The sequence below is a fragment of the Muscardinus avellanarius genome (assembly GCF_963383645.1).
Source record: "Muscardinus avellanarius genome assembly, chromosome: 15".
NCBI classification, from domain to species: Eukaryota; Metazoa; Chordata; class Mammalia; order Rodentia; family Gliridae; genus Muscardinus; species Muscardinus avellanarius.
Window position 1 is genome coordinate 5,991,514 of NC_137801.1, and position 25,161 is coordinate 6,016,674.

Genomic DNA, 25,161 nt, shown 5'->3' on the forward strand with positions numbered 1-25,161 from the left:
TCAGAGTGTTTGTTTTTATGACATATAGCATTATAAAAGGCCAATTACAAGAAGAAAAATTCTTATAATTCACAGAAAACTTTCAATTAAAATGTTGAATAGCTTTTCACCGAAACTACTAAATGCAACTGTATTTAGTCTTTTAACTACTAGATAGATGAAATTGCGCTACTTAATCAAAGTATTAATCTTACCCTGAAAAATCAGCAGAGTATTGTCCATAATCAAAGATATAGACTCTAGTGATTTGGCACACTGTGAGGTATCCCAAAGCAAACACAAAGCAGTACCTGGAAAAGAAGAATCAGCAGGTCAGCGAAGATAAAGGTTCATCTTGCCAAGTACATTTTAAAGTAATTAATTAACTACATGGGATGGCTCAGCAATTAAAGGACGAGTCTGCTCTTCAGTAAGGATGGACTGCTCACCAGGGCCTGCCCGTTCACTGGGACGCACCTTCAGTGACAGATGCTCCTAATTATGACCTTTATTTTTTTTCCTGCTGAAAGACATCCATACATTAAATTATATATCTGAAAGTCGTGATCACAAACACAAAAATATGATTACTGGTATTTGTTCTATTGATTTCTGCTTTTTAGAAAACAAAATTGAGTGCATGAATACTTAGTCCAGATACATATTAAACAGATGCTTAACAAAAGCCACACGTGGCAGTGCGTGCCTGTAACCCCAGTACTTGGAAGGTCGGGAGAGGATCTGTTGCCGCGGCCAGTCTCGGCGACTTGGTGAGACCCCCGGCGACTTACATGAGGCCCTATCTCAAAATAAAAATAAAAATTTAGAGGTAGAATGTCCCCAGGCTCAACTCTAGTACCTTCCACATCAAAATAAAAAGAGCAGGGGTATAGCTCACGTAGACTGCCTCTGGGTTCAATTCCCAGTACCAAAACAAAACAAAAAGATTTCTTAATAGATTTTTAAACATATCCTAAATAGTCTAAAATCACACATTTTTAGCGTGAATTAGGTGACATTTAGTCATATTTTGAAAGCATAAACATTTAGTGACTTCCACAAACTCAGGATAGAGCTACAATAATTAAAACCATAGTATAGAAGATAATCTGCCTACCAGCAGAAACCCAGAAAATAGTCTGCAATACAGAACACCACGTAGGAGAATGCAAACTCTCAGAGATGCAACAGTTACTTGTCAACAGTTCAAGCAGGGGAGGGAGCGGCCTTCATCCCATACCAACAGCTCTCAATGGATTAAAGAATAAAACCTAAGCCGGGTGTGTGGTGCACACTTGTAATCCCAGTACTTGGGAGGCGGAGACAGGAGCATGGCAGGTTCGCAGTCAGTCCACTGCAACTTACTGAGACCCTGTTTCAAAATAAAGAATAAAATAGGGATGGGGTGTACCTTGGAGGTAGAATGCCCCTGGGTTCAATCCCCAGGGCCACACAAACACACAAAAAAAGAATAATAAATAAAATACAAAACCACAACAAATAGGAACTGTATTAGCTAAGTTTTTAAATGTTTAATTCAGGAAGGACGTTCTAAATATATATAATACATATGAAATCAAAGGGAAAGCAATTTGTTTGGCTAAAGTCAAATTTCAAGTTTGTGGAACAGGCAATCCAGTGATTCTATGAAAGCGTTCTTTCAAACCCTGAGCATAAAAGTGAGGCCAGCCTCCTAATGCAAGTGCTTTACAAAGTTCGCAGACCCATGGTTGCTCTGCCTGACGGAACCCCATGTGCACATGGGCTCCGAGGGCTCACACAGCAAGCTGAAGTCACTTCTAAAGATCACACTGCCGGAGCCAGCCAGCAACACTACGGGTTCTGAAGAGAGGCGTGAGGATGAAGAATTCAACTCTAATAATTTGATTCTCAGAATATTTAATTTATTCTAACGTGGGGGAGCCGCCAGCCCACTATCTCTACCGGCCGACCCCTGATTCTGGGTCAATATTTCCTACTGGTCGGCGACTACTCCTGGGTCAGTATTCTCTATTGCTCCGACATACTGGCCGATGCCTACTTCTCGGTCAATATCATCTCTCTTGCGCCGATGCTGGGTTTTTCCAGAGGTATTTATACAGTCACAGGTCAATCAACATCCTTGTGGATATTTTTTAAGACTTCCGGGAAGATGGCGACCGAGAAAAGCGGGGCTTAAGAGCCCCGCTAACAACAAATATCCATTACCACAAAATCAGCGCCTTTCAAAGCCAGAAAACAACATCACCAGAGAAACAAAAAAATCACCAGGCTCCGGAGAGAAAGCGGACTGAGAACAGAGCCACAGAGGAGATCCTCACGCCCGAGGACGCGGCAGACGTGGCAGCAGCGCCATACTGCCGGCGAATTCACGGGACGGCCACAGCAAGCTGAGGGGAGCCGCTGCGGAACAGCCAGGCGGGATTTCTCGGCGCAGAGGACATCTAAAGCTCCCAGTGTCTGAGCTCAGCACACGCTGCAGGGATTCAGAGTGGAAATCAAAACCAAGAAAAAAAAAAACGCCAGTCCAACAGCCGAGGGCGTAGCAGCGGCGCCATATTGCCACCGGCGGCAGCAGCACCGAATTCACTACAGCTACATCTGCGTACTCAAGAACAGTGAGTCAAATTGCGGGCCACAGCGGAGAAATCCCAGTACTATACTCACTGGGACTTGACCCAGTGGGGGAGGGGCGGTGGCAGTGATATCACACTATAGGAGAACGTGCAACCTGGCACCCCCCACGGTCTAAAGCAGCCTCTATCGACTCTCTGGGTCGGAGACTCTGTGATGCAACCCAGTAAAGGAGTAGTGGGGTCTGAGATACTACTGACTCGAGATCCAGAGCACCTTAAGTGAAGTCATAGTGACCCAAGGGAAGAACCCAGAGAAGGCACAAACTTCCGAAATCATGGGAAAGAGGAATAATACTGGAGCAATGAATGCTCACAACCCCACAACATCAGAACCTGATAAAACAGAAAATCAGAGATTTCTAGAAGATCAAATCAGGAAAATAACTGTAGAAATAATAGAGGTGCTTCGAAAAGAACTCAGAGAGAGCCAAAAAGAGATAAAGGATGCAATTAATGAAGTAAAGGCCTCAATTCAAAGCACAAACAACCGTTTAGAACACATGGAGAACAGAATCTCGCTCTTAGAAGATGATCATTCCAAAAATGAATGCATAGTTTCTAATCTAGGAAAAAATATCCGACAGCAGGAATCTGATATTGAAGAAATATGGGCCCATTTTAAGAGAGCTAACCTAAGAATAATTGGAATAGAGGAGGGAAAAGAAAGTGAAACCAAAGGGATCAACAATCTCTTCAAGGAAGTAATAGCAGAAAATTTTCCAGACATAGAGCAAGAGGTCGATACGCAGGTCCAGGAAACGTATAGAACTCCCTTTAGACAGGATCGGAGAAGAGGATCCCCACGCCACATAATTGTCAAAATGACCAATGTGGAAGCCAAGCAGAGAATCTTAAAGGCAACAAAAGCAAGGGGCCAAGTGACATTCAGAGGCAAACCAATTAGATTCACTCCAGACTTCCCAAACCAAGTTATGAGAGCCAGAAGGGCTTGGAGTAACATATTCCAAACTCTGAAAGAAGACAACTTCCAGCCAAAAATTTCCTACCCAGCAAAACTTTCTATCAAATTAGATGGAGAAATAAGAAGCTTCCATGACAAACAGAAACTGAAGAAATTTATGTCTTCAAAACCAGCACTAGAGAAAATACTCAAAGAGATTAACTACAAAGAAGAAATAGGTAACACACATCAGAACTAGAGAAACAAGATTTTTCATCCAACAGACAACTAAGATTGGTTATCTGTGGAGATTCACTATTTATATTAGTCTGTTACCTATCTCTAAAGGGTATTGTTTGCCTTTATTGTTGTTAATTTTTAGGATTTCTAGTTGGAATATTAATATACCTTCAGATATAGCAATTGGAAATATTTTATCCCATTCTATTAGTAACTGTTAACTCTGTTTACATTGTCTTTGGATATACAATATGTTTTTTATTTTTTAGGGAGTTTGTATACTCTTCTGTTGCCTGCGCCATTGAAATCATAACCAAGAAATCACTGCCAATTTCAATGTTGTGAGGTTTTATGACCCAGATTTTCTCCTAAAAGTTTATAGTCTTAAGATTTATATTTAGGTCTTTTATCTATTTTGAGTTAATATTTGTATATGGGATTAGGTAAGGGTCCAATTTTATTCTTTTCCATGTAATTACTATTTTTCAACAATATTTAGTTAAAAGATTATTATTTCTACCACCAAATGTTCGTGGAAACCTTGTCAAAAATAACGACAATATAGGGAAGAATTTAGGTCTAGGCTTTTATTTAACTCCAATGGTTTATATATCTGCCTTTAGAATAGTACTACACTGTTTCAATTATTGTAGCTTTATATGGTTTGAAATCAGAAAATATATATCTTCTAGCTTTGTTCTTTTTCAAGATCGTTGTGGGTACCTAGAGTCCATATTCCATATTAGGATAGATTTTTTTTTCTGAAAAATAAATATATAAATATATGATAGTTTCACCTAAAAAATAGAAAAAAAATAGATTCTCTGGTAAGAAAGAAAGCAAAAAGAAATATTGAAATGTTATCTTTAAGTCATCAAAAGTTTGGTATCAGACAAATGAAACTGTTATGTGAGATTATCACTTTTAATTTTGAATAAATTGCTATAATACTAGATGTCAACTACTAAGCCAAGCATAGGAGGGGGGGATAGGGAGAGAATGGGGTGGGGATCGGGTGGGGGCTGACTGGGCAATGTGTGCATGTATGTCTACAAAAGTATGTATCCCACTATGATGTATGAATACAGTGCACCAATTAAAAATAAATATGAAAAAAAAAACATCCTTGTGCTACCAACACCAGAATACAATAAAGACCAACCCAAAGCACACATATTACAGATAGGTTAATCAGTACCCTCGTGCCATCACCACCTGATCTTCTCTCAGACCTTTTACTTTGAACTTTCCATAACCCCAAACCTTGTTGACTCTGGGCGAAGGACAGTCAGCTGAGTGAGAAATATTAATTTAGGGGAAAACCTTAATGGCTCCCCACATCACATGTCACACTATTTTCCAAAACCGGTCCCCTTGTCAATCCCATGTCACACACTGCCTGCCACCTCATCCCTTCTCCATCAGGAGGACCGTCTGTTTCTCTGCCAACTTTAAGTCTGGGATGGCCTTCAACCACGGTGACCAGTGAGTTACCCCAAAGCAACCCTTGTCAATTCTGAGTAGCCCTCGCTGGCCTGGCAGTTCCTACGTCTTGCCTTTAGGGTATTGGCTGTCAGGAAAGAAGTGTGACGGTCCTGAGACCGCTACATGTGGAGACAGGAGACAGGGAGACCCGCGAAGCCGTCCAGTGGGTGTGGGATGAAGAAGCTGGTGGCGCGTGCAGATCGGATGATGATCTACCAGCCTGAACCCTTCCTAGTTCTGGAACCGTGAGACCACAGGCAAACCACACATAGACGGGTTGTGTTAAGTCGTGACGCTTTGATGCAGTGACAGAACAGAGTGCTACACAGCAGAGTCCTGAGCGCACAGGCGGCTTTGAGACTGGGTGGTGCTCACAAGAGGGCAAGACCTGGAGGAGACAGGCCAGGAGACGCTGGCCAGAGGCCAGGGAGATGGCGGCCTGGGGGATAAGCTGCTTTCCTTTGGATGCATCTGCTGAGGTACTGACAGTGACAGAAACTGAAAAGAAGTGTTCTGATTTGGAATATAAAGACATGGAAAGGCCGTCTAGTCAGCAGCGCATTCTTAAAGCAATGGAGGTGGAGAAGTAAAGGTGTCTGTGCTGTCCTTAGGCTGAAAGGCCCCGTCACAGCAACAAACCGCTCCTATGAACAGCAGGGCGCACCTCGACACCATCTCTGATGACAAGAAAGGGCCCCAACATTATTTATTCACGTTTCCTTAGTTTAAGCCCTTGAGTGGCGCAGCGCACACGCTGTGTCCAGCAGGCGCAGCAGGAGGGCGGCCTTGGAGCGTGGGCTGAACGATGCCACTGTGCCCACGCCAAAGCCGCCTTCCCGGTCACTCTGGGTTGGGTGGGTGGGCTGCCAAGTCGCTGTGTTGGGTTTTGCTTCATACACAGAAGCACACTTTTTCCTAAGTAGAATTTAGTTCTGTCTAGGCCCACACCCTTTGGTGTTAAGGAGAGCTACGCGATCTCCTTGGTTCTGGAGAACCTGCTTGGAGTGCACAGGTGGCCTTGCACCCGACCTCCGGACCACCCGCCGGTTGAAGTCCATTCCCCAAGCCCTCCAGAGGCTCCGTGATGGCAGGGAAGAGCAACAGGAAGGGCCTTGTTTGCTCTTCCGTGCTGCTGGGGGTTGACGCGCATCCCACCGCTGACCTACTCCCCCAGCGCTATGTTCTTTATTTTGAAACAAGGTCTCGCTAAGTTCTTGAGGCCTTGGTACACGGCTATTCACCTGTCTGCAAGGCTGGTTACCTCTTAAGAAGGAAGCCTACCTAAGGGCGTGGAGCCGAGAGCCCAGAGGGTGAAGCCAAAAAACTAGAAAACCCCACTGGGGGGTCAGGTCTAGGCCCCAAGCAAGGAGCATGCACGTTTTCTATGGGTCAGGGGCTGATGGCTGTCTTAAGTCCCCCAATTTTTTTTACAGTACTGGGGAAGGAAACCAGGGGCATTCTACCTCTGAGTTACACCCCTTGCCCCGCTTTTAATTCTTTATTTTTAAACAGGGTCTTACTGAGTTGCAAAGGACCTAAGTAGCTGAGGCTGCCCGCGAACCGTATCCTTCTGTCTCCGCCTCCCAAATGCTGGGATTACAAGTGTGTGCCACCGCACCGGCCTAAGTCCCCAAATTGTAAACAAGAGTGTCTACCGCAGTTATCTTGTCACTGTTCACCAATGACCACTGGGTATGTGAGGAATACCTGCCTCTTTTAGTTCCTCTAATGAAGAAGCATCTGGCACCTGCTGCTGTTGTAAGCCGAGGCTCTGGGGACCGGGGAGGAACTTAGGACGCACATGGCCGCAGGGGCCAAGGCAGACGTCTCCAGAGAACCCTTTCTGCGGCACACACGCGCTCTAGATCGAGGGCTGACTAGACCTCTCTTCCTTTTGAGCCTATGCTGGGCTCAGCAACTTGTGGAAACGACTTTCTGAACATTCCGGCTCGGCCCAAAGGAGGCCTGGTCCTCCTGACATGCTTGCCCTTAGCACTCCGTCTCAGCCCGGCCATCATACTCGAGAAGCCCCTGGCCACAGGAGAAGCCACAGGAAAGAGCTCCACATGGCGTCTTCTCTCAGCTCCCAGTCAACCACCACCACCATATGAGTGCGCCATGCTGGATGTCAAACAGTCCCGCCTCGGGTGATGGCAGCCGCACCCAGCAGCAAGCACAGAGCCCTCAAGCCAAGCGCCCGCCAGCCTCGTGCTCATGCGGGACCAGGGACACGATGCCTGGCTAGGCCACAGACTTTGACACGATGTCGCTCGGCAGGAGACTAGAGTAATTCTTAATATTACTTTAAAATAACAAGATACTCTAAAGTTGGCTTCCACAAGGAACTAGTAATATGTATCATCACACTGACAAGCCAAAGGAAAAATAAATATAATGAGTATACAGAAAAGCATTTAACAAAATTTAGTATGTTTAAATTTAATAAAGTTCAGTACATTTTAAATGAAATTCTCAGTAACCTAAGAGGAAGGAACAGTTCCTCAACATTAAAAAAAAAAAAAGTCTACCTAAATATTCAGTGTCTGGTCAGACCTGATGCGCTAGTGCCCACGAGGGAGCCTAAGGAAAGTCTAGGCTCCTAGGGGAGGGGCACTCGCCAGCCAGCGCTGCCCGCTGACACTGCAGACCCAAGGAGCAGCAGGGCCTCTCCTCTAGATTTAGCAGGATCATCCAACCAAAATCCTAACAACACTTTCCGTGGAGTCCAACTAGCCGCTTCCAAGGTCTTCTGAAAACTAAAACAAACATGCGATTGTTTCAAAAATAGATCAAAAGATTAGCCACACAGGAGAAAGTTCGGAAAAAGACCCATTGTACGACTGGAGAGCTTATTACGAGGCTGGCATACTAAATTAATGCGAAGATTAATGAGGCTAAACGAGGTTGAAAATAATCTCTAATTTCAAAAATAGTTTTCCAGTTTTCACCATACGCTATACTTGTTAAATAAAGGTCAGATTGTGAAAAGATCTAAATGTAAAAATAATACCAGAAAGAGTAATACAGCAAGACACAAGAGAATGCCCCAAGATCCTGGAGTTGTGTGTGTGTGTGTGTGTGTGTGTGTGTGTGTGTGTGTGTGTGTGTTACTGGGATTCCTGGAAGCCCTTCTACCTCCAGGCTACACTCCCAGCCCTATTTTATATTTTTATTTGGAAACAGGGTCTCTTAAGCCAGCGAGACCGGCTTCAAACCTGCGCGGTCCTCCTGGCTCCGCCTCCCAAGCGCGGGGATTACAAGCGTGCGCACCACGCCCGGCACTGGAGTTCTTTTTAAGTACAACATCCCAAATGTCTTCGAGATGAAGTTTGACAAATGTTACAAGAGCAATGGGACAAATACGCAGCAGAAATTGTTGCGGCTAATATCTACAATGGCATGAATGCGTGTTGCACTGTACTGCTCCGGGAACAGTGATGGGGAAAGTCAGGGATGTTCAGTACAGATGCAATTACTTTTTCCAATATTTTCTATCCAGTTGGCTGAATTCACAGATGTGGACCCTACTGATAATGTGTGTTTATATTGTTTCCCCAGAAAACCTGCTGGCTGTTAAACATAACCTAGCATACCTGACTAGCCACGAGTAGTCACTGGGCTCTCAAAATGTGGCCAGTCTTAAGGAGAGATGTGTTCTAACTAAAAAATACATCTAAGATAGAAGGATCCTGAGGACTGCAAAAGCAAAAAACCGTAACTATTCCATTAATACATTTTACTGATTATACTTTTAAATGGCTATTTTTAAAATACTGGGTAAAATCTACTGCTAAGTAAATATGACTATAGGAATGGAAAGCCCGTCTGTGGCCGGGCACTGTATTTCTGCCGCACAGCAGGCTTGCACACTTGGCCAGGTTTTGGCCTCGCGTGTGAGCTGCGGCTGTCCCAGCCATCTTCTCGCAAGCTAAGGATGGCGCAGAGCCAGAAACCTGGTTCCTGAATGACACTGCTGAGCTGCAACGTGACTCTGGAAAACCGTTTTAAGTCTTCTCTTTGGATCTTCGAATGAACGGTGCATGTGTGCAAAAGCCCCTGTTTCGAGATTGGTCAAATGAGAGCTTTATCGCCACTTAGGGAAGCGTGGGGACGGTAAGCGACCACCACTCAGGTAGACGCTGGAATCCCGGCAATTTGGGGGAGGTTTGCTTGCCACGAGTGCTACTTCACGTCGGTCACGATTTTCCATCAGTGCTATTTTTGCATGAATAATCTGCTCCATTTCATTTTAAAGATAATTTTCTTTTTTTAAAATAGCTTACTGCTAATCCATTCTGCGTCTTATTTTCTTTCCCCTTACCCTCCCTTGTTTTTTGAAATTCCAAGTGGAAACAGTGACGTAGACAGCCAGAAAGGAAAACTTAGGTTAAAACTGCTAATAGCTCAAAAGACCTGTAACATAGGGTCAAGTTTTATTCATCTTGGTATCTCAAAGCCTTACAGATTGTAGATAACTGTAATTCGGAAGAGACTCCACTCATTTTAAACAAATACCTCTCAGCAAATAATTTCCTAAATCTATAATTTATTTCAAGGCCTTTATTTTCAAAATCTATTCAGAAATTGTTATGCCTAAGAAGACATTTTTGTGTGTGTACATGGTACTGGGGGTGGAACCCAGAGGCTTTCTACCTCTGGGTTATACTCCCAGACCTATTTTTTTATATTTTATTTGGAAAGAGGGTCTCACTAAGTTGCTGACAGCCTCACTAAGTAGCTGAGGCTGGCTTAAAACCTCGCAATCCTCCTGTCTCAGACTCCCAAGTGCAGGGATTACAAGCGTGCGCCACCACGCCTGGCTTCTAAGAAGACATTTCTAATTAAATAACTGAAACTATAGCTGGAAGTGGTGGCATACACTTGTAATCCCAGTACTTGAGTGGCTGAGGCAGGAGGATCTCGGGTTTGTGGCCAGCTTTAGCTACTTAGTGAGACCCTGTTTCAAAATAATCAATTAAAAAAAATAGGGTTGGAGATGAAGCCCAGAGGTAGAATGTCCCCGGGTTCAATCCCTGGCACTAATAAATAAATGAATGAAACTATAATTCAAGTCTACTTAGCCTATTTCTTTTTGTTTTCTGAGATGACGATTTACTATGCTGCCTAGCTAATCTTGAATTCCTGGGCTTAAATGACCCCCCCCCCCACCTTAGCCTAGGGAGTAGCTGAGACCACAGGCAAATGCCACTTTGCCTGGCCTGTTCCTGAGCTGTGTAAATAACAATAAACATTGTCCCCAAACTACAAAGTAATAAAACAGTAAATACTGTTTGGGAGGAAAATGGGGCACACCAGATTTAATCCCATGTTAGTCTGAAAAGCACTCCAGAGATAATTCATAAGATCTTGCGGGATGTGGTGGCACACAGATAATTCATAAGATCTTGCGGGATGTGGTGGCACACACCTGTGATCCTACTTGGGAGGCTGAGAGAAGGGTCACAGGTTAGAGGCCAGTGCATGGTAACTTAGTAAGACTGTTTCAAAATAAAAAACTTTAAAAGGCTAAGGGCACAGCTCAGGGGTAGAATGCCCCTGGGTTCAATCCCTAGCATTGCACACACACCCAAAGGAGTAATTTACAAGATCCTGAAAAGACATTGGCGATAAGAACTAGAATAACTACATAACACACATGATATTAACTAAACAACTTGTTAAAATGCTAAAGATGCAAATATGCAAAAGTTTAACTTAGGCTTTTTTAGTCTAACCATATAAATTAATACAATTATTATATATAAAGGATTTGCTGGCCTAGAAATGAATGAAAGAAGAAAACAAACCATGAACATCCCACTTCTGGGTATATTTCAAAGCAGGGCCTGAAGTCCAATAAAGTCACCAGTGGTCTAGAAAGGCAACTGCTTAACAACTAACTACTCATGCTTCTTATTTGAGGGATTTATTATTAATCAAGTTTGTCCATTTTCATTAACTGATTACGTGCAAGGCACATTGCAGAAATATTTTCCTATGTGATAGCATCTGAATGTGGCCTAAGAATGCATGTGACTATCCTGAGATCAACGTTCCACCGTCAGCTCCTCGCGTCTGTATGAAAATCCTATCCACAGAGTTTACGAGTCAAAGGGCCCACCTAGCCAGGCCTGGTGGTCACGCCTGCAATCCCAGTACTCAGGAGACTGGGGAAAGAAGATCACAAGTTTAAGGCCAGCCTGGGCAGCTGAGTGAGACCCCTACATGTGACCCCCAGCACACCCCCACATATACATAAAGATAAGACATGACCCGAGGCTGGGCGTGGTGGTGCACACTTGTCATCCCAGCATTCAGGAGGCTGAGACAGGAGGATCGCAGACAGCCTCAGCTACTTAGTGAGGACCTCTGCAACTCAGTGAGACCGGTTTCAAAATAAAGAATCAAATCAGTCCTGGGGTGTAGTTCAGAGGTAGAACGCCCCTGGGACTCATCCATAGTATGGGGTGGGGGGAGGACGTGGCTTGTCCGGTTATTACAGAAGTGGTCGGAGGCCTCCAGCCCGCGTGTCCCACTGTGCTCACTGAACCGTCCAGCCCCCCAGGAGCTCCCTCCACAGTGCCCAGGCTCGGCTCCGCACAGCTCCAGTCTTCTTCCCTGTGGGTCGCACCTCTGTTATCTCTTGTCTACTGCTCTTTGATGTTTCAGAAAAAAGCACAGACAACTGTTTTTACTCTGCTACAATTACCTGAAAATCTCAGAAATTAGCCTTAAAACCACTATCATGTCTGGTTTTGTTCCCCCCCCCCTTTGGTAATTCCCTGAACTGTATTTTAACAATCTATTGACACAGTTGGTGAGATTTTAATAAAGGTGAAACTTAACATCTCTCTCTTTTTACTTTGTGTATTATAACATATTCTACAATATAGTTTCTACTGTAGTATTACAACTAACAGTTTTAGTTTATCGTCAAATTACGGACAGACGCTAACCACCTAGCCACGCGGTCTCTAAGGACGAGGCTGTAAGGCCCTCTGTGGTGACCACACTCAGGAACACCCTCTCAAGCAACACGGCTGCCATTCTTGACATTTTCAGAATGCATTTCTCATCTTTTTTTCCTTAAGAGTTGGTTTGTTAAATGTCACTGTGACACAATACGCTTGCTTTTCATAGGTGGGGATACAAAGAACAGTAAGATACAACTTGTCCACTTCACAGACCTGTAATCGAGTGAGACCGTCCATAGAGAAGAAGCAACGGTGGGATTTATGGGATCAGCTAAGTGCCACCCACGTCTCCAGAAGCCCATAGCGTCTCATCTGGAAAGCCTTTACCAGGGTTTGTGGAACTGGTTTCTTACATGTCCACATGCTTTGCTAACTGGGCTCCTCCGAGATCTGACATCTCGGTACCTGAGTGTCGGGCACTGAGCTGGGCCGAGGGAAAGCGTTCTGTGGCGCAGCCCTGCGTGGGACACCGGCCTGCACAGCCGAGTGCAGACAGGAGTGACCTGTGCGGGACGGCCAGGCAGTGGAGACAGTGTGAGGAGCTGGCAGCCCTGCAAGTCTCACGGCTCCCCCAGGATGGCAAAGGTGGGCAGCTCCACCGCACGGGAGACACAAAAGAAGCTTGCCAGGACAGTAAGCGGCCGCGCCAGCACAGCGGGTGCGGCCATATGACGTTCACCCAGCGGAACTGGGAGGAACAGGTGGGCAGAGAGAGCCCGGAGCCTTCTGTGGGCCGGGTTCCCGCGGGCGCCCATGAGGTTTGCATGTGGGGAGGTGCCCTGAGGAGCTGCTTTCGCTGAGCTGGGAGAGCGGCTTCGCAGCACCAGGAGGTGCGCAGTCTCCAGGGAGAGGCAGGTGGGCAGGGAGCACACAGGATCCCAGCAGCCGGGAAGTGCGGCAGGCCCCAGGGCCCCTCGCACTAAGGGGAGGGCTGAGGCCGGCCTGGGAGGCGCCGACGGCTGGGTGTTGGGACTTTGTGCCGCTCTGCCCCCCACCCAGCCTTGGTGACCTCCAGCTCTGCGTCCACGAGGCCAGCCGTGCCGTCTACTCGAGTGATGCCATGTGCTGCCTGTTTCTCTGTGAACGGCTAATTTCATTTGAATGTCTTAGGTTCATGCAAGCCACCACACACGACAGGACTTCCTTCTTTCCCGGCTCCGTGGCATCCTGAGTGCACATGCCACGCTTTCTCAATCCATTCCTCTACTGAGGGGCACTTCTGTCCACCTCATAACTTTGCTACTGTGACTCGCGCTGCGATAAACACAGCAGGCAGATAGTTCTGGCACACCCAGTTCATTTCCTCTGGATGTATGTCCAGTAGAACCGCTAGATCACATGAGACTTCTGTTTTTAATATTTTAAGGCCCTCAAAAGCATAGGGAACAAAAGAAAAAACAAACAGAATTACATCAAACTAAAAGGATTCTGCACAGCAAAGGAAGAGAAGTGTGACTTCTCGAAGGCTGTCTAGGGAGGCCCTGGGTCGAGGCCCCGCCTGGTCCGCTCTAGACCAGGTCTAGAAGAGAGGCGAGCACACAGGCCTTGGCGAGGGCTCTGCGCACTCTGTCCCCTCACTCTCATACACACACACTCCACACTTAGCATCTGGGGAATCAAGAATCCCCTCGCCACCAATGGAATGAAGTCCTTTTTACTGGCACATAAAATATTTGCACACCTTACCATCAATGGCACCTTACACTGAGATACAGCACCTCGTTTGATTTTCAGTACGAGCCTCCAAGGTACATACTACCACTATTCCTAATCCACAAGTGAGGCTGGAGAAGCCCGGTGCCCTGGCCAGCGTAATGCACCAGCCTGCAGAGCAGGGGCCCCACAGCCCTACGAGGTCCAGTGTCTCCTCCCCCACGGGGGCCGCGGTGGGCAGGGCTGTGAAGGCCAGCCAGAACGCAGGAGCAGAGGAGGCCGCGCGTGTGCGTACGTGTGTGACACGGCTCGGGCCAGCGGGGCATCACAAAGGCGCGGCTAGGCTGCCCAACAGGAGCGGTACAGGATTCAAATCAAGAGCGTAGGAGAGACTTTTAAACCTCACTGGGAGGCGGGGCAAGGATGGCGCAGAGGCCGGGGGCCAGGTGGCAGACAGCATGAGGGTCCAGTAGGAAACACCAAACCAAAGCAGCAGGGCCTGAAGAGCTCCGCGGAGCGGCCATGATGCCAGGAGGGGCAAGCGGTCACCCTCGCAGCCAAGTGCGGCGTCCTCACAAGGGCCAGCAGGCACAGGAAGGAGGGCTTCCTCCAGTTATCTGGCAGGGCTGCTTGACGGAGACAAGGCCAGGGAGCAAGAGGAGGAAGGAGCGGAGGCCAGCGTCCAGTGTGAGGCGCTGGGCGCGCGGGAAGAGCAGGACGAGAGGGCCAAAGGCTCTGCCCGCGGTGCCCGGCCTCTGCTGCCAGCGCTCAGCCTCCAGCTCCTTTTTCTGCTTTCTGTAATTTTTCCCTCTGTACCCTACAGCTTTATCCCCCAAGAACTAGCTGTATTTTCGCCGTAAGCCTTTTAGCTATGAATTTACATTGTCTTAAGTGTGAGAGGACAGCGATAGTGTGAACGGATTTTAGACGGCAGCTAAGATTTAGACACACACCTGAAATAACGGGATAAGGAAGTGGAAGCCATCAGCCAAAATAACACTCAAGAGAACAACAGGCGCCGTGAGGCAGACGGCAGGACTAGTCGCCGTCACGCTGCCGCTCAGACACGCGCTGCCCACTCAAGATGGAGATGTAGCCGGGCGTGGTGGCACATCCCTGTAGTCCTAGGACTTGGGAGGCTGAGACAGGAGGATCGCAGGTTCAAAGCCAGCTTCCGCAATTTAGCAAGGCCCTTGGCAGCTTAGGAAGGCCCTATTTCAAAATAAAAAATATAATAGGGCTGGGGTGTAGTTCAGAGGTAGGATGCCCCTGAGTTCCATCCCAGTACCATAAATAAATAAACGATGATACATATATTACATGCCAACAAACATTTTTATGAAAAATATATTTTCTAAAACAAAACAATTAGTGGGAAGAGTGGCACTGTTTTACATTTTTACAAATCTCTTCAATGTCTGGCTTGACATAGACAGCTGGATTCTCAAATGTTTCCAGTGCATATCACAACTCACGTGGCCTCTGGGAAGGCCCACGGCCCACTCACAGGGGATGAAGTCGGCAAGTCAAGTGCTGTCTGAGTGTTCTTATGAGAACAGTTGTGACTCCGTGGCCTCCTAAGGGATCCCAGGGCTCTGAACCACACTTTGCAAACAAGAGAGAGGCGGTAAGTGGCAGCAGATTGGAGGCCCAGCATAGCCAGGTGCACCCCGACGCCCAAGAGCAGCAAACGCCCGGGGTGCAGGGGAGGCGGGAGAGCGCTGCCTGGCGCGTCGGCAGAAGCAAGAGTTACCGAACTCGGTTGGCACCGTCTCCGCGCGGTGTTTGTCTGTCTGGTGGAGATAAAAGGGTGAGAGAGGTCAGCATCATCGCCCGAGCCCCAGTTCTGACATAATGTGTACTCCCAAGAGGGAAGGTGCTGCTCCGTGTGTGCTCTCCCTGTTCCTGGTAGGTGCAGGGTGAGGAAAAGGGTCGAAAGCCACTGGCTGACCTATGGCTCTCATGTTTTTATAGGGGCATCAAATGAAGGCAAGTAAATTAAGACACTGACTCGGGAAATTAGAACCAACAGCTCTAGGGGATGGTGTAGACAGCGGCAGGGTATTTGCCTCACATGTACAAGGAAGGCCCAGGACTCCGCCCCGGAACATCAAAGCGATTATTAACTCATTCAAAATTAAAAATGCTAACAGCTCTAGCTTCTCCACTGGGCGTTGAAACTTAAGACTGTTCCCAAGCTTGGTTCCCAAGGCTGCGTGCAGGGCGGACAAGCTGCGCCCGCTCAGGAAGGTGCTCGAGCCGAGCCGGCCCGGCTTCCCCCGCTGAAAGCCCGGGCCACGGTGCTGCCGCGCGGGCAGGCCCGGGAGTCGCTCCGGCTCAGCGCTGCACCGGCTCGGCACTAGACACTAACGCTAGCGCGGCTAGCAGTAACTGCTGATAATCAGAGCTGTGTGCCGCCCTGTACACACCTCACCTTCCTCGTGTCTCAGCCACCGTTACTCTTCTGGCTGCATTTTACTTGTAAGTGTTCAATTCAGTTACTTCTGGGAGTTGACGGGAGAAGAGAAGAAAACAGTGTGAAATGAGAATTTGAAGAAAAGAGGCCATCAGTCATGCCGGCGCCCACACGATCTAACGCGCTTCGTGTCTCCGTCTGCGCCAGGAGGGAGGCCGCGAAGCAGGTCTGCGGCTCTTCTTTCTTTTGGTACTGGGGACTGAGCCTGCAGGCGCCCGCCTGCATTCTGCACCCTAGCCCTTTCCTGTGAAAATTTCCTGTGAAACAGGATCTTGTAAAGTTGCAAAGGCTGGCCTCAAACCCGCGACCCTCCTATCTCAGCCTCCCAAGTACTGGTATTACCCCGGCGCACACCACACGCCCAACAAATGCACCATTCGTTCTGCTGTGCGTGCCAGTCAAGTGCTGCCACTGAGGAGGGACGCAGCCTCCTGGGTTTCTAACTGAGAAGCCACCCCTTGGCGGCGACTTCAAAGGCCCAGGCGTCCAGCTGACCTTCTGGCTGCAGGCCAGGCGCCCCCGGCATGGCTCTCGCACTCCGGAGGGCCCAGTGCGGGCCGGGCCGTGGGCTGGACGCTGCGCATCCTCTGGGGCTCACCACACGCTGCGCTGTCCACTTACACACAGGAACACAGACGCGGCTTCAGGAACGGGGCCAGGCTGAAAAGAGCAGACAGTGCCTGGCAGACGGCTCCTCAGGGCCAGGCTGCTGCTGGCATGCGCTGGCCAGTGGGCGGACACTGAGGGCTGGGAGCCACGTGCGTGCGAGGCCGTCACTGTCTGCCAAGAAATCAAATACGCTCTACCGTCGGGGGGTCGCCAGGCCAATGGAATCACGCCTGGCTCCTTCTCGAGCACGTAAAGATGCAAACGGAAACAAACAGGGTATGAGAAGACACCCCAAGATGTGACGTAAACAGGGATAAAAGGGACCCAGCATAAAACAAGAAATGGGCTCTTGTGTGAAATGCAAACACAAATGCAACCAGCTGGGAATGGGGCTCAAAACCAGAGGAACCAGAGCTGCCTGGAAAAGGGCACTTCAAGTTTTCAATAATCAGGAAACAATAAGTCTTTCCCTTCAGCTTCCTAGAGCAAAAATGAAATACTGAATTTAATATGCCTAGCACACTAATTCAGCAACATTTTAGCATTTCAAGCTTTAAAATTTGAACACCTACCACAAAGTACTTAATTTAAGCCCGTTTTCCCAACACGTGAAGCTCCGGGGTCTACGCAGAATGGGACACAGGTATCCCAGGGTGGAGCTCTGCCTGCTGGTAAAGGCAGCTCTCAGTCACTCCGCGGTGTGAGGGAAACCACCATCTATGCGGCTACCTAAGACTAACGTGCTCTGAAGGGCAAACAGCGCCTGCCCGCCCTGAGACCATCTGCTGCCTCCTGAGCAGGGCGCGCCACGCCGAGGCCGCCATTCTGCAATGCCCAAGGTTAATTTCTAGGCCGGGAAAAGATAAGCAATCCCACATCCTTTCTGGGGCCTCATTAAATATAAACACATGCTTGGTTTTCACGAAAGGAAACGAATGCCCCCACTCACGTGCTGTCAAACCCTTTGACCGAATGCCGGGCAGCTTTCCAGACCATTAGGTATTCCTTCTATTGCCCCGTCTTTCTTCCCATAAATGCTAGACTTAGGGACTGTGTAATAACCTAGCAAAAAAGGGTACTTTCCCCCACACAAAGTTAATTTATCTAAAACCAATTATAAAAGTTTGAAGAATTTTAAATAAAGGGACAGATTCTAGAGATTAAAATCACTATTACTCAGGTATTTATTTAAAGGTTATAATCTTTTTAAAAGACTCCAATACTACATTTTGATGAGTATTAAGAAATAGTCACAATACAATGTCTCAATGGTATTATCTGACCTCACAGGTAAAATATATATATATTTGTAAAAAAAAAAAAACATTCAAAACAGTGCTGGGCACAGAGAAGTCAACCCATCATTCAAGTTTCAGAATCTAAGGAGTCGTCCTGTTAAATCGCACTGTTTCGGGCGACCGAGAAAAGCGGGGCTTAAGAGTCCCGCTAACAACCAATCTCCATTACCACAAAAAGAGCGCCTTTCATAGCCAGAAAACACCATCACCAGAAAAACAAAAAAAACCACCAGGCTCCAGAGAGAAAGCGGACTGAGAACAGAGCTCAGGGCCACAGAGGAGACACACGAGCCCGAGGACGCGGCAGCAGCGCCATACTGCCGGCGGCAGCGGCGAACTCAACGGACGGCTACAGCAAGCCAGGTGAGCCGATGCGGAACAGCCAGGCGGGATCTTTCGGCGCAGGCAGCATTTAAAGCTCCCAGTGGCTGAGCTCAGCACACGCTGCAGGGATTCAGAGTGGAAATCAAAACCAGAGAAGAAAAAATACGCCAGCCTCATGGCCGAGGGCGTGGCAGAGGCGCCATATTGCCACCGGCGGCGGCAGCAGCAGTGAATTCACCGAGTCCAGTACAGCTACATCTGCGTACTCAAGAACAGTGAGTCAAATTGCGGGCCACAAGGAGAAATTGCAGTATTGGGCCTCCTGGGACTTGACCCAGTGAGGGAGTGGTGGTGGCAGAGATATCACACCATAGGAGAACGTGCAACCTGGCACCCCCCATAGTTTAAAGCAGCCTCTATCGACTCCCTGGGTCGGAGACTCTGTGATACAACCCAGTAAAGGAGTAGTGGGGTCTGAGATAATACAGACTCGAGATCCAGAGCACCTTAAGAGAAGCCATAGTGACCCAAGGGAAGAACCCAGAGAAGGCACAAACCTCCGAAATCATGGGAAAGAGGAATAACACTGGAGTAATGAATGTGCACAACCCCACAACATCAGAACCTGATAAAACAGAAAATCAGAGATTTCTAGAAGATCAAATCAGGAAAATAACTGTAGAAATAATAGAGGTGCTTCGAAAAGAACTCAGAGAGAGCCAAAAAGAGATAAAGGATGCAATTAATGAAGTAAAGGCCTCAATTCAAAGCACAAACAACCGATTAGACCACATGGAGAACAGAATCTCGCTCTTAGAAGATGAGCAATCCAAAAATGAATGCATAGTTTCTAACCTAGAAAAAAATATCCAACAGCAGGAATCTGACATTGAAGAAATATGGGCCCATCTTAAGAGAGCTAACCTAAGAATAATTGGAATAGAGGAGGGAAAAGAAAGTGATACCAAAGGGATCAACAATCTCTTCAAGGAAGTAATAGCAGAAAATTTTCCAAATATAGAGCAAGAGGTTGATACACAGATCCAGGAAACTTATAGAACTCCCTTTAGACAGGATCGGAGAAGAGGATCCCCACGCCATATAATTGTCAAAATGACCAATGTGGAAGCCAAGCAGAGAATCTTAAAGGCAACAAAAACAAAGGGCCAACTGACATTCAGAGGCAAACCAATTAGAATCACTCCAGACTTCCCAAACCAAGTCATGAGAGCCAGAAGGGCTTGGAGTAACATATTCCAAACTCTGAAAGAAAACAACTTCCAGCCAAAAATTTCCTATCCAGCAAAACTTTCTATCAAATTAGATGGAGAAATAAGAAGCTTCCATGACAAACAGAAACTGAAGGAATTTATGTCTTCAAAACCAGCGCTAGAGAAAATACTCAAAGAGATTAACTACAAAGAAGAAATAGGTAACACTCACCAGAACCAGAGAAACAAGAGTTTCCATCCAACAGACAACTAAGATTGGTTATCTGTGGAGATTCATTATTTATGTTAGTCTTTTACCTATCTCTAAGTTGTATTGTTTGCCTTTATTGTTGTTAATTTTTAGGATTTCTAGTTGGAATATTAATATACCTTCAGATATAGCATTTGGAAATATTTTATCCAATTCTATTAGTAACTTTTAACTCTGTTTACATTGTCTTTGGATATACAATATTTTCTTTTATTTTTTAGGGAGTTTGTATATTCTTCTGTTGCCTGTGCCATTGAAATCATATCCAAGAAATCACTGCCAATTTCAATGTTGTGAGGTTTTATGACCCAGATTTTCTCCTAAAAGTTTATAGTCTTAAGATTTATATTTAGGTCTTTTATCTATTTTGAGTTAATACTTGTATATGGGATTAGGTAAAGGTCCAATTTTATTCTTTTCCATGTAATTATTATTTTTCAACAATATTTAGTTAAAAGATTATTATTTCCACCACCAAATGTTCGTGGAAACCTTGTCAAAAATAACTTGACAATATAGGGAAGAATTTAGCTCTAGGCTTGTATTTAACTCCAATGGTCTATATATCTGCCTTTAGAACAGTACTACACTGTTTCAATTATTGTAGCTTTATATGGTTTGAAATCAGAAAATATATATCTGCTAGCTTTGTTCTTTTTCAAGATCGTTTTGGGTATCTAGAATTCATATTCCATATTAGGATAGATTTTTTTCTGAAAAATAAATATATAAATATATGATAGTTTCACCTAAAAAACAGAAAAAAATATGCTCTAGTAAGAAAGAAAGCAAAAAGAAATATTGAAATGCTATCTTTAAATCATCAAACGCTTGGTATCAGACAAATGAAACTGTTATGTGAGATTATCATTTTTAATTTTGGATAAATTGCTATAATACTAGATGTCAACCACTAAGCCAAGCATGGGAAGGAGGGATGGGGAGAGAATGGGGTGGGGATCGGGTGGGGGCTGACTGGGCGATGTGTGCATGTATGTCTACAAAAGTTTGTATCCCACTATGATGTATGAATACAGTGCACCAATAAAATAAAATTAAAAAAAAAGAAAAAAAAAATTAAAAAAAAAAAATCGCACTGTTTCCAACACACTGAGGGCAACCCTGCCACAGCCTCAGACACAGCACTCCCCAGGCGGAGTTCATCACCGGCCAGGCCCGGTTTCCTAAAACAATTCCCATGCTTCCTACCCAAACGATAAAAAAAAAAAAAAAGCCCAGTTCCTCATGCTCCGCTCCCACGGACCCAAACGATAAAAAAAAAAAAAAAAGCCCAGTTCCTCATGCTCCGCTCCCACGGACCGTCAACATGGACCACTGTCTACATGTGATGGCATGGTGTCAAGAAAATATCAGAAGGGGTTTCATCATTCAATGGGATGGTTTCGTTTTTCTGAATAGTCTGTCAAGGATTAAAATATTGGTATAAAAGTAAGATTAGTATCTTGAAGAACCCAATGTCAAAAGATGAGCTTGTGCACTTTACCAGTGAGTAATATTTTGTTTTTGATTATTACAACTACCCTGCTATTTTAAAATAATATATGACTACAATCCGTGTGTATGCCTGTATGTGCGATACTGGAGATTGAATCCAGGGGTGCTCTACCACTAAGCGCCATCTCCAGCCCTTTTTACTTTTTGTCTTGAGACAGTTTCTCTATGTTGCCGAGGCTGGCCTCCAACTTGCCATCCTCCTGTCTCAATCTCCCTTGTAGCTGGGATTACAAGAGTGCACCGGAATACCGGGCTAGGGTATTTTTTTTTAGTGACATATTCTCACAATCCTAACAGTTAATGCTTAAAGGTAACATGGTGCAATGGTAGAAAGCACGGCCCGAGTGGAATCAGACACACGTGGCGCAAACCCCCGCCCGCCACGTTCTAGTCTCCTTTTCTTGGTAAGATGGGTACACCACACCTACTGCCAAGGGCTGCTGCCAGGATGAAATGTTAGCGCATGTGGTGGAGCACAATGACCTACTGCACCTGCTGAAACATTACCTATTACGATGGTAAGATAATATTAAAACCGACTGTAGAATTAATTTTCAAACTAGAATTCAACTTTTAGCTCGGTATCAGCAGTCCTAAAAGGGTCTGAACTAATGAGAGGCTTTGACCTGTCCACAGAGAACTGAAAGAAAAAACCTGCAAGTCCACCCTCCGTCTGCCTCCCGCTCTAGTCTCCCCTGGGATGCTCTCAGTGAAGTTACCGTCTGCCCTCAGCTTCCGCAGAGGCACTACGACGGCTCACTGGCTTCGTGTGGTCATGTGGCCCCAGAGCTGGTGGTCCTGCCTCCCAGACCGCCTTCCAAGCCATCACTCACTCCTCGCAGAGTGGAGGCCATTCTAGCGACGTTTTTATCGAGGCTCCCATACTGCCAGGCAACACATGAGAGGTGCCTGGTACCGTTGCCTTTCAGGTCACGGTGACTGAGACAAGACCACGTCGGCTAGAGCTCCTCCACCGTCCCTACCTCCACCCTCTCTGCTGACGCCGGGCCTGCGGCTCCGTGGTGAGCAGAGGGGCAGAGAGGGGCACAGACGCAACCGCAGCCCCGCAAGCCTACCGAGCCTGGTACTCAAGGCCACTGGCCAAGTGAATGAGAAGAAGCTGGAAAACAGTGACACAAACACTAGGAACCAGTGTCCAACCAAAAACAGATTTTAAAAATGTCAAGGCAAGAGGTCACAGACTCCCATCAACAGCACGGCTCACTGCACCAAGCTTCTGTCTACAAGCTCAACAGAGCCATGAGGAGATGCCCCTACCGAGGAACTCAGGCTCCAGAGAGAAAAGGTGAACGCAGGGTGTGGCGGCAGATGTGGGCTAGGAATGCTCAGAACAGTGCTGACAGGAGACAGAAAAGCACCTCGCCACCGACACGGTCCCCTCAAGCAGGAGAAGACCCAGAAAAGCACCTCGCCACCGACACAGTCCCCTCAAGCAGGAGAAGACCCAGAAAAGCACCTCGCCACCGACACGGTCCCCTCAAGCAGGAAAAGACCCAGCAAAGCACCTCGCCACCAACACGGTCCTCAAGCAGGAGAAGACCCAGAAAAGCACCTCACCACCAACACGGTCCTCATGCTGGAGAAGACCCAGAAAAGCAACTCGCCACCAACACGGTCCTCAAGCAGGAGAAGACCCAGCAAAGCACCTCGCCACCAAGGATGGTCCCCAAGAGCATCAGAAGCTTAAAGACCTCTTCTTGAGAGTTAAACCCTGGATTCCAATGAAAGCCCACCCCAACGCCTACCCAATGATGTATGCGGGCACTGACTTAGGCAGCCACTTGGCCAAATTTCTGAAGAAATCACAAAGTTATCAGAGTTTGAACTCAAAGCCATACATAACTGGCTTCAAACCAGTGTGTTTTATTTATTGTAGTTCTAGAGATGGAACCCAGGAGTATTCTACCTCCGAGCTACATCCCCAGCCCTATTTAATTCTTAATTTTCAAACAGGGTCTCACTAAGTTGCAAAGGGTTTCACAAATTGCTGGGACTGGCCGCAAACCTGTGCTCCTCCTGTCTTAGCCTCCCAGGTACTGGGATTACAAGTGTGCACCACCATATGTGGCTTTTAAACAGGTGTTTACAAAACCAATTATTAAAGCTACCCAACGGAAGCCAGAGTTTGAATTTCATCTTTTCTTGTGTCTTAGTCTGTTCAATTTTATCTCAAATAAAACAGATTTCTAGGGAATACACCTCTTTCACATTTCCTGATATTTTACAACACTTATAATTCAGCCCAATTGTGCCAGATTGTGTGTGTGTGTGTGTGTGTGTGTGTGTGTGTGTGTGTGTGTGTGTCACTGGGGATGGAACCCAGGGGCATTCTATCTCCAAGCTACACCACCAGCCCTATTTTTATTTTGAAACAGGGTCTCACTGAGTTGCAAAGGGCCTCACTAAGTAGCTGACGCTGTCTGCAAACCTCGTTCCTCTTGTCTCAGCCTCCCAAATGCTGGGATTACAAGTGTGTGTCACCACGCCCGGCTTCCAGATTGTCAGGAGCCAGCAGCCTTGCTCCTCAGCCTCCCAGTGACAATAACCATCTGCACCGGGCAGCTCGGCGTGAGCTTCATGAAGAGCTAAGTGATGCCTTTCCTTCATCCAGGGCCCCACCCTCAGTGTAACAAGTACCGAAAGACCGTCCTAAGGCTCCCAGCTCAACTGTCTTCAGAGGGCACGGGCCTCTCCACGATCTCAGAGGTGCCGCTCTGCCTTTGGAGTTTCTGGAACTCCCATGGCACACGCTGACGGCTGACCCAGACTGTGGGCAGCCGAGCCAGGCAACGGAGTTCCAGGCCACTTGCCTCCAGCTTTCCCAAGGTAACCCGCCCAGCGTGGCAGCGCACGGGGTCGTGCACGCACAACCTGACTGCACAGACAGTGTTTGCTTTTTTTGTTTGAGCCATTTATTTTGCTGGAAAATTGCCAAATTATAAAGAAAGTATTTCAGCTCAACTTCTCCAGGCTTTTCCACTCTTCCCATTTTAACCACTGCACATTTCTGCTGTTTACATTGAAATAATGGCAGTTCCCTTGTGCTGTGTTCCAAAAACCTACGGCTGGTTTTGGGAACTCAGAACAAAATTTTCCCATAGAAAATTTAAAAAACAAAAAATGAAATCCAAGAAGGGTGCCTTGGTTCCCACGCCCAGCCACAGAAGCTTATTGAGCACATCAGAGAGGCACACTGGACCACCGCAGACCCGGCCACTGCGCTGCGTCTCCAGTAGCGGCGGGCATGAGCGTTCTTCTGCTCCCCCAGTGCCCAGCCCTCCGCTTCACAATGGTTCCGCTCCCCAGGAACAGGGGTAAAACGCAGCCCAGGGGCAGGCATTAAGGGACTGCTTCCGGGACAGTGGTGGTGACAAGCCTCCTGGGCAGGCCACCTGGGCGGAGCCGCATGGCCTGCGGCGAGAGCTCCAGGAGGCCAGGGCGGTGGCCATCATGCAGCAGCCATGACTCTGCCTTGTCTCCCTCCTCCTTCCTGTCCGTCCATCTCTCCTTCCTTCCTTCTGTAAACACTACTGAGAGCGTACAGTCCTCTGGGGACTGTGCCACATCC

General features: G+C 47.0%; 1 protein-coding gene across 2 annotated transcripts in view; it reads right to left on the reverse strand.

The window, feature by feature from the left end:
* MBOAT2 (membrane bound glycerophospholipid O-acyltransferase 2) overlaps positions 1 to 25,161 on the reverse strand; it is a gene marked incomplete at both ends in the record, with an annotated part of 111,263 nt that overhangs the window by 34,497 nt on the left and 51,605 nt on the right. Inside the window, one exon of one of the 2 annotated variants that reach the window (XM_080711466.1) lies at positions 195 to 290. The exons of the other annotated variant lie outside the window; for it this stretch is intronic. Coding sequence (XP_080567592.1) covers positions 195 to 290 — 96 coding nt within the window. The remainder of the gene's footprint in view (positions 1 to 194; positions 291 to 25,161) is intronic. 2 annotated transcript variants of the gene reach the window in all.